The 14651-nt window shown below is 40.5% G+C and overlaps 1 protein-coding gene across 3 annotated transcripts in view; it reads right to left on the reverse strand.

The window, feature by feature from the left end:
* The window catches only part of LOC146456915 (uncharacterized), a 28415-nt gene that overhangs the window by 2586 nt on the left and 11178 nt on the right, over nt 1–14651 (reverse strand). Inside the window, exons 1-10 of one of the 3 annotated variants that reach the window (XM_085092526.1) lie at nt 12013–12095; nt 11804–11898; nt 8854–9084; nt 7712–8092; nt 6636–6983; nt 5434–5679; nt 4245–4619; nt 2057–2413; nt 1279–1398; nt 228–287 (exon numbers count right to left, since the gene is read on the reverse strand). In XM_085092526.1, the coding sequence (XP_084948652.1) occupies nt 228–287; nt 1279–1398; nt 2057–2413; nt 4245–4619; nt 5434–5679; nt 6636–6983; nt 7712–8092; nt 8854–9084; nt 11804–11879 (2194 nt within the window). In that variant the 5' untranslated portion in view covers nt 11880–11898; nt 12013–12095. Of the gene's footprint in view, nt 1–227; nt 288–1278; nt 1399–2056; nt 2414–4244; nt 4620–5433; nt 5680–6635; nt 6984–7711; nt 8093–8853; nt 9085–11803; nt 12096–14651 lie in introns of those variants that run through there. The other 2 variants (XM_085092527.1, XM_085092528.1) reach the window with 2 other exon arrangements.

The following is a 14651-nucleotide window of genomic DNA, read 5'->3' on the forward strand; positions in this document are numbered from 1 at the left end:
GACAAAAAGGGCTGCCTTACATGAACTACCCACTAGTTTCAGGGTCAGTGTGTATTTCTGGACATAAGTGTTAAAAGCACAGTCCCGCTACCACACAAATCGAGGAAAATAAGCATGTGGTTTGTAATTAATAAAAACTGAGTAAAGTTTGTCACGCAATTAGCAATAACTAATTATCTTTAACACCTGCTCCATAATGGAGGTTTTTCTATAACGAAACAACTTACCAGAATCAGTTGTAACCTGTTTGGATGGTAACCGCGTAGAAACATTGAGTGACTTATTTGCTAAGAAGGAGAAAAAAAACATTAAACGCGTTAATAATTTAATAGGTTACGGGTGACATCTCAAACTCGACAGTATGCATGTAGAGCGACATCCTCGGAGACCCAGGAGCAGATATTCGGGACGGGGCGAAGATTTCACGGACCAAAGCGGGAATGGCGAAGTTTACTCAACGGGCGAGTTCCGATTTCGCTCGTGAAATCTTCGGCCCGTCCCGACTATCATTCCCTGGGTCTTGGAAGATGGTACAGCGACGACAAAACGATAGCGGCAACGCGCGAATCGTTCGTAACGTTGTTCCCAGTTAGCCCTCCTGTACTAAATACTTCGACCGGCTTAAAGAAAATAATGTGTTTTCTCGTTTTATTTTACTAGTTGAAATACCGGCCAATTAACATCGTAGTCGATATTCCATCGAGAAACCCAGATTTTTTTTGGCCAATGCCAGTACCCAACAAAACAACAACAAGCTTTATTTGCATGACTATAGCAAATACAGTATTGCAAAAGCTATTCATAATTAATTATTGATTCGTTAACTAATTCATAAGATAACTTAAAAATAGAGTAAACTAAAAATAGAATAAAATAAAAAAATAAATAAATAAAGTATAAAGTACCCAATACACGTGATATGATAGGCATTACGTCTTTCTTATATCTGCCACTATTGTTCGAGGTGTTCGAAAGCCCATCAACAATGATATTAGCTTTAAAGTTAATCATAAAGGTATACTTCCTTTAGATGAGCCAAAAGAGCGTCTGCAAGGGAGGCTATATGTCCGTGTGCTAGCTGAGAACCTTTACACCGCCTTTTACCATTTCAGATAACGATTAGTCGCTTTAAAACCGACGTAAATGTTCTCTGAGTTTTTAGTTTATGCAAAATCCAGATTGAAGTAATGAAGAAATTTAATTAATTTCAACCAACTCATCAGCCCAAGCTTAGGCCAGCAATGCGCATGCGTCCACGCAAGTTAAGGAAGTTCTTACCTTGTCTTGTTGACGGACTTGTTTTAATCGCTGCTCGAGTCGTTATCGTTGGTGTTAATGTTGTCGTTTTAGTTCCTGGGAGAGTTATTGGCTCTTTGGGCACTGCAGATGCATTAAATGCTACCAAATAGAGAGAGAAAAAAGAACATTTTATCGATGGATTCAAAGAAAAGCCATTTAGTCTGTAAACTGAGAAAAGTCCTATTCTCGCTTGAACCAAAGGATGAAGTTACTTGGTCACCCATCAAACGTTCCTGGCGTGCGTTTCTCAAACTCCCGGAAAGATTTTCGGACCCGAAAAACTATTTTACATAAACAAAGGTCAAGTTTTTGACAATTTTGAAAGCAAAATATTTTTAGCTTTCTACGACTAAGAAACACATTGAGTTAGTTTGTACGAACAACAACCGGCAATCTGACCGAGAACGCCTAATAAGAAAAAGACATAACGTACCACTTGCGGTGGAACATGGCTAAGAATGACAAAGTCAAACGTACCGCGCATGCGTGTGTTGGTAACTTTTAGCCAGCCACTGGAATGGACAGTAACAGGAGCGAATTAATGCCACTTTGGTAGCTGGCATTTATACACCTTGATCTACCATTTGAAAATATTAAACTTGAACCTGAGTGTTGCTAGACCTCGTCATCGAGGCAGAGCTAACACTCGACTCGGGCAAATCACGTCATGACACTAGTGTAACACTTGTGGGACTTATTTTTTGGGTCATGTAATAAGAAGATCCTGAAATGACTAAAAAATAAAAGCGGTACTCACACTGATTGACAAAAAGGCCTTGAAAGCCACGTGACTGCCTTCGTGAGTCTGAACTAAACACTAGGAACACGACAGGGGTGCTAGAAGCCACGCCCTCGGCGGGGGGAGGGTTGTCTCCGTTGAATTCGGCAAGTAGTGGGGCTTTGTCGTCCCATCCGCTATATATTCTAACCACGTCACCATCTTTGCCTTTTTGAAGATCAAATTCTGGGAACTTGACCAAAATCTGCTCGTTTGGAGGAGTTTTCTTTTGTACAAGGAAACGCCAGGTGCAGACCTGGGAGTTAGGGTAACGGTCGTCGTGGTAATTCGGGGAGGAGAACGCCTGTGATTTCTCGCTGATGGTGTAATGGCAAGCTGCAGGTGGAGAGGAAAACGAATAAATAGTTTAGCTAATGTGGTACTCCGTAGCGTAGTGGGTAACGAGTCTGGTTTTCTCTCAGAAGCTGAGAGCGGAGACTGAAAGCTGGCATCCTCGTCGTCTTGTCTTCTCAGACAAGAAAACTTTTCCCCAGACTTTATGTTCCTAACAAAATAATATACTCATCCTGGTCTACAAGAGATCCGGCACCACCCATCGATTTGTCTCTGTGGTCTTGCAGCTTTTTATCTCACTACACAGCTTTAAAAATGGGCACAAGCGAAACTTTATCTTTTACCTTTCCTTACAGCTAGAGAGCACAGTGTTCCGATGGCTGTATTACATTATAACATGAAACAAAGACAGTGCCAGGGAATATTCATATTAAGTGAATCATCCATATCTTCACATAGGATCACTGTAATGACCTGTCATATCAAAGGAACAAAGTAAGTCAACGTGTATAAGAAAGATATAACGTACTATGCGAAAATATGGTTCACCGGCGAGGATTCGAAGCCGGTCTCCTGCGTTCAAGGCAGACGTGATAAGACGCAATGGTTATCACGTCTGGCTTTCACGCAGGAGGACGGGGTTCGAATCCTCGCCAGTGAACCATATTTTCGCATAGTACGTTATATCTTACTTTTACACGTTGACTTGCATTGTAAGCACGACATCAGAAATTTCAAATGCAGTGACGGACATTATACACCAATTTAGGGTTACTTCATGTCACAGAAATCGGGCTAACTATCGACCCCGTAGGGAGCCTGTGCGCCAGTTTTCGAACCCAGTGTTCCCAGACTCTTTGGCAAGCCGCGGTTGGTACACTGGGATACTGGGATACTGGAATTTTTTCATCGGAGAATAAGGCAGATGATCAAAACAATAATATATATATTTTTCAATTTCTTAATAGTTTCTTCAGCCTTTGCACTGTTGCGACTTTGCACGATCAGCCTCGAGGCAGACGTATTTCCGGCTGTCGCTTCTCTCCGCCGAAAAGCGACAGCCGGAAATACGTCTGCGTTCGCAGGCTAGCCTCAAGGCAGCCTGTGAACGTTTCTGCTTTCCATGTTTGTCAACCAATCATATCTCAACTTTTCATTAGTATCATTTTAAATATTGAAACCGTTTATATCCCATTTTTTCTTAGCTTTTTGCAGCCCCTGAAGTAGATTAATTTTGTCTAACCGAAATATTGGGCAACAAAATTACCCTTTTTAGCTGGCCGATCAGCCTTGCATTTGGTTTTACGTTTTATTCAATATTGCTGATCTTGATCTACACAAATATCCGGCTTCACTTTCCTGCTTTTTGTACAACTGGTCGCTGCATTATCCATCAGTTGCCTATGCACTGTTAAACCATCCCCCATGTGGGAGGACTGTGCAACTGACGAGTTTTTCCACCATCAGTCGTGTGGGATGCCTGTGCTACTGATGGGACTTTCTAAAATCAACCGTGTGGGATTCCTGTCCACTGATGGGACATTCCAACATCAGCAGTGTGGGAAGCTTTTGCAATGACGGGACTTAACTATCCATCATTAGCAATGTGGGCTGCCTGTACAATGATGGGACTTAACTATCCATAGCAATGTGGGATGCCTGTGCAGCTGATGGGACTTTCCAAAATCAGTAATGTGGGCTGCCTGTGTTATTATGAGACTTTCCATCATTAGCAATGTGGGATGCCTGTGCACTGACGGGACTTTCCAACATCAACCCCTGTGAGCTGCCTGTGCACGGTTGGGCCACCCCCCCCCCCCCTTTGTGGGATGCCTGTGCAATGATAGGAGTTTCCCTGCCTATGCAGACTTACCTTCATAGTAACAGTAACCGATGATTAGATTTCCAATCGCGTACGCGTGCGTTCCAACCAATTTATCCTTGTTACTCTGGTCCTCGTTGTCATATCTTATATACTCCTTCGTAACCATAGCACCTCTAACTTGTTGACACTCAGATCTTTTAAACGCCATGAGGTAAAACGGAACAATCGTGGGAAGGGTGATCGTGTCGGTTGTGTTGCCGTCCGCTCTGCAGCAGTAGAATATCTTTGTATCTTTGTTGTATACACCGTCTGGTACCACCCCTCCCATCTTGTTTCGGTTTTTCATATTTTCGTCGTCGAAAAATATGGATCCTTCCGTGAAGCCTTCTGGGCATGCGCCTTTCTTGTAAATGCAATATTGACCTGCGATAAATTTTAAAAACAGAAATGAGAACTCAAACTTCGGGAAAAATGAAAAACAGGTACACATTGCGTACATGTGGGTAGTGCTGTGTAGAGCACTATACAGTGTACTACCCACAATCAACGGATGGTAAGATTGCCAGTTTATTAGTTTCTTGCAAATACATAATGGGGTTAATTTCTAAAGAAACTGTGGTGCTGCGTCGGTGGGGAGTAGAAACAAATGTTTGGTTTACCAACAGAGTTGATAACTTCGCTCTGACGAAGGGCTAACGCTCGAAACGTCAGCACTCGAATCCCTTTACGGTGGACAATTTACCTTAAGTTATAAACTCTATTGAGAAACCAGACTTTTATTTTCTTTCTTATAACCTTCAGATTAGCTAGTGATAGCTGCTTATTTGTTTTAGCGCGTACAAAAACAAAACCGAAGAACGAAAAAAACTAATCGATCAATAACATAGCATCCTATGGTTTGATTATTAGAAACCATTATAGAGACGTTCTTTCCCTTGCTGCTGTTTATTATTATAACTAAGTTTTAAGTCTGTGAACAAAATCCTGAAGTGTGACCATTCAAATGAAAGCTACTGAGCAGTACTTTCCTGTGGTGCTGTTTAGTACGCTGTACAGGGTGGTTATAACTTGTGAGTCTGTCGATGAAATCCTAAAGTGTGACCATTCAAATAATAGCTACTGAGCAGTACTTTCCTGTTGTGCTATTTATTTTTCGTTATATTTAAAACTTTTATTTCGAGTGAGACGGATAACCCTTTTATTTCGAGTGAAACGGATAACCCTCCCAAAGTGTCACCTTTCGGCCACTTCTTTGCTCCATCGTTCTTTGTTGCAATGCAGAAACTTCTGTTCACATCGTTCTTCATCACTAAAGCGTCCATGTGAAAGCTGTATGAATTGTAGTTGTTTGGTCTATTGTCTTCTGTGTCTTGAAATCTCCATCCCGTAGACCATGTGATGTTGTCCGAGTGAGGACATCCGAGACTGGTACGAGGAAGTCCAAATGTCCCTGATGGCCACTCGGGAGCAGAAGAAAGCGCCTCTAGGATTTTAAAATGCAACGAAGGTTATAAATCGTGAAATATCCTATCTTATCTGGTATAATTACATCCGACAACCTTCATTTACTTATTTAGTTCTTTATTTATTAAAAATTGGATTATTAGATAATGCAATTCCAGAGCTTTGATTGGCTTTACGGTCGTGGGATACGGTATGATTATAGTCAACTCGGCAATTGGCTATCTATCATTGCATATCCAACGCGCGCTTGTGGAATAATTGTTAAATAACTGAAATAACTACAAGGCTAGTTACCTCTAATAGTTTGCCTCGCCTGTGGAGGCCCTAAGAATTTAAACAGAACGGACAGAAATTGGAATCGTTACCGCCAACTACCCGCTTGGTAGACAGTATTTTTTTAATTCAGCGCCCTTTCCTTTGAATGATTGCCCCTCTTGATGTCAACAAAACGGAAATAATCATCAACCTCCTGGTAAAAGAAGGTTATATCTACTTTACGTTCAATAACAAGGACTTCAAATTGTCCAGAACCTAAGCAAAATCATTGACGTTGAAAAAGTCTCATTAAGAAATTTAAAACTAGTAATAATCAAACGATTAGGAAGTACGTTCAATGATCTCGATTCCAGGTTCTCTCTCCTTTGTCAAGTTGGTGATGATGTCATCCGCCCCTGCAAAATCTGCGGGGATGCCAGATATGCGTCCCACAGATCCATTCATTCATTTGTTGATTGTCCCATACAATCTCGACTCCGATCTGTATTAGCAGTGCGTTCTTACTACGTCGAACGCAATAAGAACCGGGCACATTTTTTTTTTTGAAGAGAAACGGTGCTGTAAAGTGAGAACACAGGGCGCCGGCGTTAGAGCAAATATTCGACAATCAAACCGTAGTATTAATCCCGCACGTAGGTTTCACTCATTTTCAAACCTTCAGTAAAACTGGGTACAAGGTTACCGTAATGTTTCACTTACTTTTACTCGAAGAGTCGGTAAACACGGCGCGGAATCCTTTGGACTTTTTCCTTAAAGAAGGAGAGGGCAATGACCGAAACTCCATGAAAAGAAAATTAGATAGAGATCTGTAGCCATCGGGATTTGGATTATATGCCATAGCCGGCCCACTCTTCCAGCCATCTTTAATGTCAAAGACGTCCCCTTCCTCGATTTCTACTTCAAGGAAACTAATGTGGATTATCTCCGTCTCCGGGGCAACAAATCGCCACGTGCATCTCTGTGCGAGAGGGTATCCATCGCCGCGAAAGTTTGGAGAGCTGAATTCAATCTGCGCGTTATTATTTAAGCTGTACGTGTAGTCACAGTCTAAGAAGGCAAAAAACAAGCACGTTAACTATGGCTATACACACGAGTAAATTGTTTAAATTGGACCGGTGACGTTAAGTTTTTTTTAACTGTTATAATACGCCAGAACGCAATGAAAACGGAGGATCTTATTCAAGTTTATTTTTTGTATTTTTGGTTTGGTCTTCCTTAACAAGCAATTTGCAAACGATTGAAAACGCGGTAAAAAAAAATAGATTATTAAAAGCGTTGTACAAAGGGAGAGATTCTCAAAACGAAATTCGTCTATATCACGGTCTATGTTAACGAATAAAGTAACAAACAACGCAGACTTTTTAGGAAATCTAGCTTTTAAAAAAGATGGATAAACATTTTCGTGTACGATGCAAGTATATAAATTAACGTTCGTTCGATTTTTGTTTAACCATGCAATATGGCTACCGTAAGTTTTTAAAGCAAAGCCTGTTTCGTTTTCCAGCGAAAATCACCCTAATAAATTACCCTAAGACGGAACAAAGAAAGTTCCATTGACAAATAGGTCATTTCTGAGTTGCTTTGAACCTCATTATGAAAGTGAGGCTAGGAACCAAATTTTTGTTACGAAACTTAGTTAATAGTTACAGCTTTGCACTAAGCCTCGCTTTCATGATGAAGGTTCACGGCAATTCTCAAACGGCTTACTTAATTCGTTCTTTGGAGTATAGGACTTCATTCCAAAGAAAAAGTTTTCTGTGGTGAGTAATACCTACTTTCATAATAGCAGTAAGATAAGTTGTGATTTGATATTCCTGCGCCGTAAGGGAAGCTGCCATTCTGGGTGTCTTTGTTCGAAGTGTCTTCATTGTCAAATCTTATAAACTCCTCCGTAGCGACAGCACCCTCCACGCGTTGACACTCTGGTGAATCAAACGCCTTAAGGTAAAAAGGACTTATCACAGGGAGAGGGATGGGCTTTAGTTTGTCACCATCTGTTCTGCAGCAGTAGAAAATCAAGGTATCCTCGTTGTATACGCCGTCAGGAAGTGTCCCTCCATTCTTGTTGATGTTTTTATTGTTCTCGTCGTCCCAGAAGATGGACCCTTCCCGGAATCCTTTAGGGCAGTCTCCTTTCTTGAATATGCAATATTTCCCTGGATAAACAATCACATGTTTCACTCGTAAATTTAGAATACTGAGACCTGTTGCTCGGCAAAGCCAGATTAAGCTAATGAGCTTTGTTTCGAATTTAATTACTAATCAGGAAAAATTTTTCCACAAGATTTTGTCCCTCGGTTTTGACTTAGACTTTCCTTTACCCACGGCCTCGTTGGCTAAGTATCAGGCAATATTCCTGGAGATTTCGTAGGATAATTGTTAAATAATCGTCGGCCGATTGTTTCAGTTCGAGGGGAAAACAACAAAGAAATGAAAGCCGTGTTTTTAAGGCTTTATTTCTTCTTCCGTGAAAACTTACAACATTCGCGTTCCCTTGTTATTCAAGTGATTTAAAGAACGGATTTCAATTACGTGACGCGAAACCAAAATCAGTACCAAAGTAACTACTCTGGCCAATCACAGCAGACGCAAAGAGCGCGATGAACCAATCGTAAGTCAAAGCGAATGCGTACAGCCCGCGTAAAAGCGCGGGAAAATGCTCGTGAGCAGGTCACTGTTAGTTTTGGTTGTTTCTCATTGGTTGAGAAAGTGGCGCGAGTTTTTCTAACCAATCACAAAGCGTTAGCAAAGCAAAACCAAGGCAAACGCGAATTACTTTGACACTCGATGAAAACTGTTGCTCTAAAGTTGTTTTATTGAACCACTAGACTACGAATATTTCATATCGTCTCCATAAATTTTCGCGCGCTTGAATTTTTCGCTCGTTTTACTCGCGTAGTCTTTGCTATTTACTTACCAGCTGGCCACTCTGTCGTTTCGTTGTTCTTGACCGTCATGCAAAACGTCCTGTTAATATCAATTGCTACAGTTGCGTCTAGGTGAAAACTCCGTGATTTGAGGTTTCTGTGGTCGTTGTCTTCAGTGTCTTGATACAGCCATCCTGTGGTCCACTCTGTCTTCGCAGACACAGGACAACCAGTCTTTGCCTTGGGCAACCCATAAGTCCCTTCGGGCCACGTTACTAGAGCTGGAAAATGGAGATAAAAAAGGATACGACTTGCACATTAAAGCTGCCGTTATAGGTTGAAACTTTTAGCTGAAACTTGTGTGCAACGGTGAACGAGGCCAGTTTCACGAAGTGGTGTTACACGTGAAACTCTTGTTTATTCACCACTGCGACCGTTGCGAGCCGCTGCAGGAGTAGAAAGCGGTTCTACTTTTCTTGAAGCTTGTCTCGCAACGGAAGTTCGAAAAAGTTTCACTGACGAAACCGACCATGTTACACGGTGCAACACCTGCTGAAACTTGTTTCGCAGCGCCGTTGCACACAAGTTTCAACGTGTAACGGCGGCTTTAGGTTCAACCCCTGTTGGGAAAACTCGGATTTTCTTTTTCCAAGTATTTCTGTGTCACTCACTGAAAAAAATACATCTAACTTTTTTTCACCAGGCTTCTGAAACTCATTAATAATTCAAAAGGCAAAGACAAAGGAAATCATGCACCGTGACGTGTTTGAATATCTGATGAAAAACTCCTCGTTTCTGTATCCTTAATTTCCCCTTCAAAATCAGATTGTTTAAGAAGTTATATCAAACACTCGTCACAGTGTTTCATCACAGTATCAAAAACCTCGATCGAAGTTCGTCAAAAATACTCCGCTACGCGTCGTATTTTCAACTCTCTTCTCGGTGTTTGATATGTGATGAAACACTGTGCCTCGTGTTTGATATATTACTTAAAACACAACATCGCATTGCTCATCTTTCACCCAGCCATGCGCATACCCCTACTCAAATTTTCAAAAATGCCCTTTGCGTTGTTTGTTGGCACAAGCAAACCTCTTTGCAATCTTTACAGTGTCTAGTGTGTCCGTGATCGATTTGGGACAGTGCATCAGTAGGCAGTTGTTCAGGCGGTCCTGCTTCATGGTGCTTCTTAGGTAGTTCTTGAGTCGTCTGAGGGCAGAAATCTTTGAGAGTTTGTTTACCTCTCGCACATGGTCTATATATCTGTAACCTGCATGGCCTACTTCGGGTAGCGCAGTTCTCACTGCATCAAACGTTTTACAACATATTATTTCGCCAAGCGCGATGTTGGTAAAACGATTTGTGAAAAGATCACGAGATTGAATATTTTGCCAATTTTTACGCTGCGCTAGCAATATTTGCGGCACCAAAACGTAAATTAGCCAAGGGACCAGGGGAATTGGTTCGTTATATCCAGGGTTCGTCTAGGGATTAAATTGAAGCTCCTTTTTCTTTCTATAAAAATAGAAGTATTTTTGCATCACATCATTTCGCGGCAAAACACGTCTTTTGCTCAAGAACCAGAACGCTATTAGAAACGTTGTGAAAAGGTGCAAATAGACCCTTATCACTCGGCGGCCATGTTGAGTCTCAGGAGAATAAAAAGCTTTGTTTTAGCACGGCAAGCCTCGGCCAGACGCGAATCTAGTGCGAGGCTTACCGTGCAAAGCCTCCCGGGGTGGGGGGGGGGGGGGACTCTCCTATGACAGGGGCGGGGATGCTCGTCGGAAGTTTTGAATTAAACCCCTAAAGGAGACCAATCTGGGCATGGCCAAAACTTTTTTGACCCCCTAAGAGAGACCATTTTAAAACACAGACCAATAAAAAATACAGTAACTTTTCGCGTGCAACCCTAAACGAGACCTTCACGGCTAAATATAATGGCGTTTTACCCAGAACGCCCTAAGTGAGACCAAAATCCGAAATTTACACCGATAAGCGAGACTGCCCCTTTCATATGAGAGTCCCCCTCCCCCGGGGAAAAAAACAAAGCTTTTTATCCTCTTGAGACTTAACATGGCCGCCGTGTGATAAGGGTCTATTGTATAGAAATGCTCATTTTAACGTGTACTTGCGTACTTTAATTTGTGTTAAGTATTTAATATCATCATTCTACTACTATAATATCAGTTATATGCTTATTATAATTACGTTTTATACCCAGTTACATAATTAATTAACCACAACTGGCCCCAGTTGTTCAAAGAGTGGATAACTTTATCCAGCAGATAAGTCGCTATCCAGCGGATAAAATCTGCTGGTTGGGGTACATTTTATCCGCTGGATAGCGATTTATCCACTGGATAGAGGTAACCCCTCTTTGAATAACCGGGCTCTGACGACTGACTGCTTATCTGCATTTTCATTAGCATTCAAGTTAGCTCTCGCTACTTGCGGGCCAGTCTCTCTTTTTTGCTAAATTTTTGAATTTTTGAATAAACTTGAAACTTGAAACTTGGGAGTGTTTATTCCAACAACTGCTATTCAACACCCTGATCATTTGTTAAAAACATGGAATTATCGTAATATGGGCACGGCATAAGGGGTCCAATATACAAGCGTATCGACTGGGTTTAACTTTGCTAAAATTATAATAATTAATCTAATAGAGAATTTTGCATATTTGAACGAACTGTCGACCAACTGTCGCCTCTAATTCACCAAATCGCCAATGGTTTTTTATTACAATTTTTCGTTTTCAAACATTACGGAATAGTAAATAAAGTCTTAAATGATAGGATAAAATCAATGTAACGAGCGGCGAAGTAGTGAACGACGCAGAACTTTTTATAAGCTTTTCAAGTTAACTTCTGCTTTACACATCAGTGAGCAAATCAACTAAAAACATTTCAAGCAGACTTCGCAAATTTTCTAAACTCTACCTGTGGCTCTTTTCGAGATCTGTTTATCTGAAAAACACAACTATCGAAATAAGCTTACCTTCAGTGGATTTTACGGACAACCAGAGAGAGAATGCTAAGCTTAAGCTTAACAAGAACGAGCCTACTCGGACCATATTCAAAGTGTGATTCGGTCTGTTGTAGTAAAGAATATTAAAGCCATCGAATCAGAAACTAGTACAGTTGGAAGCCTTCAGTTATCTTGCAGCCTTTGCTGCAAATTGGGAACTGAAGCTAAATGAGGCTCACCAGGATAGGTATAGTCTGTCTCTCGTATATTTATCGAGCACAACACGCGGAGAGCCCAGAGAAACGTGCGTTCAAGCTTGCTGTATAAACTTCCTGTTTGGGTAAAGGGCGATGGCGAAGATATCCGAAGATGTTCCGGAAACTTTCCGAAGATTAATGGCGAAGTCACAAGTAACCGGCGATTGTTCTGTCGTGAATTGTAATACCGTCGTGAATTGTAATACCTGTCGTGAATTGTAATAACACTTGTCGTGAATTGTAATACCTGTCGTGAATTGTAATAACAGTTGTCGTGAATTGTAATAACGTACCTATCGTGAATTGTAATAACCTGTTGTCGTAATTTGTAATAATCCGAGCTGTCGTGAATTGTAATACCACGTTGTCGTGATTTGTAATAAGTCTTAAGAACAAACAATTATACAATGATGGTAAAATGACAGGCCAAACACGGCTCCTATTGGTCGAGATAGGAAGAATATGACCTTCAAAGCTAATTTGCTCTTACGAATGCGTCGTCTTTCAAAGATCTCCCTTCTTTGTACGAAAGTAGGAAGGGTCTTTGTAGATCTCTCTTAGCAGAGGCTGATTTTCTATCAAGTGCCATTTACTCATCTGAATGGTTTTTAGGTAAAGCACAGAAGGGCGCCGATATTCTGCAACAAACGGCAAAATGTTTTTGCGCGTTTTTTGTTTGTTTTGTAAGGCCAACATTCTTTCGCTGATATTGACCGTCCGAGAGAATTTTATCTTTAAGGTTATCGGGGCGACCTCTGTAGCGTAATCTCTGTTTGAATAGAGTAACGTTTTGTTCAAATGTTGTTTTTGAAGATTTTGTTCTGAGAAGTCTTCAAGGAACTGTTATTTACAACCGAGTGTCAAGTATGTACGTGACTCTCATACGTTGAGACAAGTTGAACACGATTGCAGAGCATTTTAAAAAGAATGAGACTTCCTTGTCCAAATGTATTCATTCACCACTCATATTTTTAAAATACTTTGTTATGAAAAAGCGTATTTTTGTCGTAATTTAGAAAAGTCACGCAGCTGAAATACGGTCAGTGGAACAATTTTGCCCAACCAAGGGTGCCTGACAAATTATACTGTTCGGTTGTTACAACGTTGTCGTGCTCCAATTTCAAAGCATAAACAAATGTTACGAATTTAAGCTGGATTAATATATATTTTGTGTTTCAAATTTTTAAAAAATACACATGGATCAAAATAAAGGTTGTTTTTTTTGCGTCATTTTTTATATTTTCTTCTGTAATTGTTTGTTCTTAAGACGTATTACAAATCACGACAACGTGGTATTACAATTCACGACAGCTCGGATTATAACAAATTAAGACAACAGGTTATTACAATTCACGACAACTGTTATTACAATTCACGACAGGTATTACAATTCACGACAAGTGTTATTACAATTTACGACAGGTATTACAATTCACGATGGTATTACAATTCACGACAGAACAGGCGATCGTGAGCTGTGAAAGTGGTGCTCTACTTTGGTGAACTATACGCTTCTATCGGTTATCCTGAAAAGCAAGTATTTTAAAGATTATATTTTATTGTTTATATGGTTATGGGGTATTCATATGATCGATACTTTGTATCTACTTTCATATCTGTAGGACTTTTCTTCTTCGTACTTCCTGAACTACTAACAGGGGACATTTCGCAAGATTTAGCAGGATAATTGTTTTGTTATTCAGCACTTGATAACAAAGCACAGTTTTATTGCAGAAAGCTGCCATTTTTCAGTCATTTTATTTTCTTCCGGAAACATGCCAAATTGCGTATATCGCAGGATATCTGTTGTGTATGAACGACAAATATTGACTGTGCACCGTCACCATACTTTGGCAGTGTTGTAATGTAATAACTCTGATTACACTTGCAGGTTGCATAGAGTAGCAATGTATCCCGTACATAATAATGGATCAGAGAATTAACCCTGCAGTGTATGCTAAAGTGCTAAAGTGAATCCATGAATTTCCAACTGAGCGTTAGCTCTAGTAAGGAAATGGGAGATTGCGCGAGGCAAAGAAAAAACCATTTGACCTCGGCGGGATTCGAACCTTGGGATTTGATCGTCCGTTTCTCTCCTGACTTTTCTACGAGACCAGGCGGGAACAAGTAGTGAGTGATTGTGGCAGTAACTGCGGAATTTTGAAAATGAAGGGTAAATGAATGTTGTGTCGCTAGCACTAAGGACACAAAATTAAAGGGGAAGTATCATGCAAATTTGCTGTCATTTCAAAACCCAAAAATGTTTGTCTGTCAGCAGAAACAACGAAATAATTGTCAATTTTGTTATAAATTATCACCGCAGTGCAATAAAACTGTCGATTAGTGCCTCGGACCAGAGACAGAGTAGGCCGGTATGGATTAAAACTTGAAAAATGTTAGGCTAATGTTTTTCAAGTTCTCGCCTGATTTTTGTTTCCAAAATGCGCTAGAACAGATCACGGGTTGTTCCTTTCAAGAATTGAGTTGATTTCTTTCCTCTTGTCATTCTAGAATTATTTGGCAGTTGATTGAGGGTCTTATTTCATCATTTTTAACAAAAGATATGAAAACCCCCATGATACTTCCCCTTTAAGTGCACTGTTAGAATGCTAAGTGAACCT

This window comes from Pavona decussata, unplaced genomic scaffold (assembly GCF_977016875.1).
Source record: "Pavona decussata unplaced genomic scaffold, jaPavDecu1.1 SCAFFOLD_253, whole genome shotgun sequence".
In the NCBI taxonomy this organism is placed as follows: domain Eukaryota; kingdom Metazoa; phylum Cnidaria; class Anthozoa; order Scleractinia; family Agariciidae; genus Pavona; species Pavona decussata.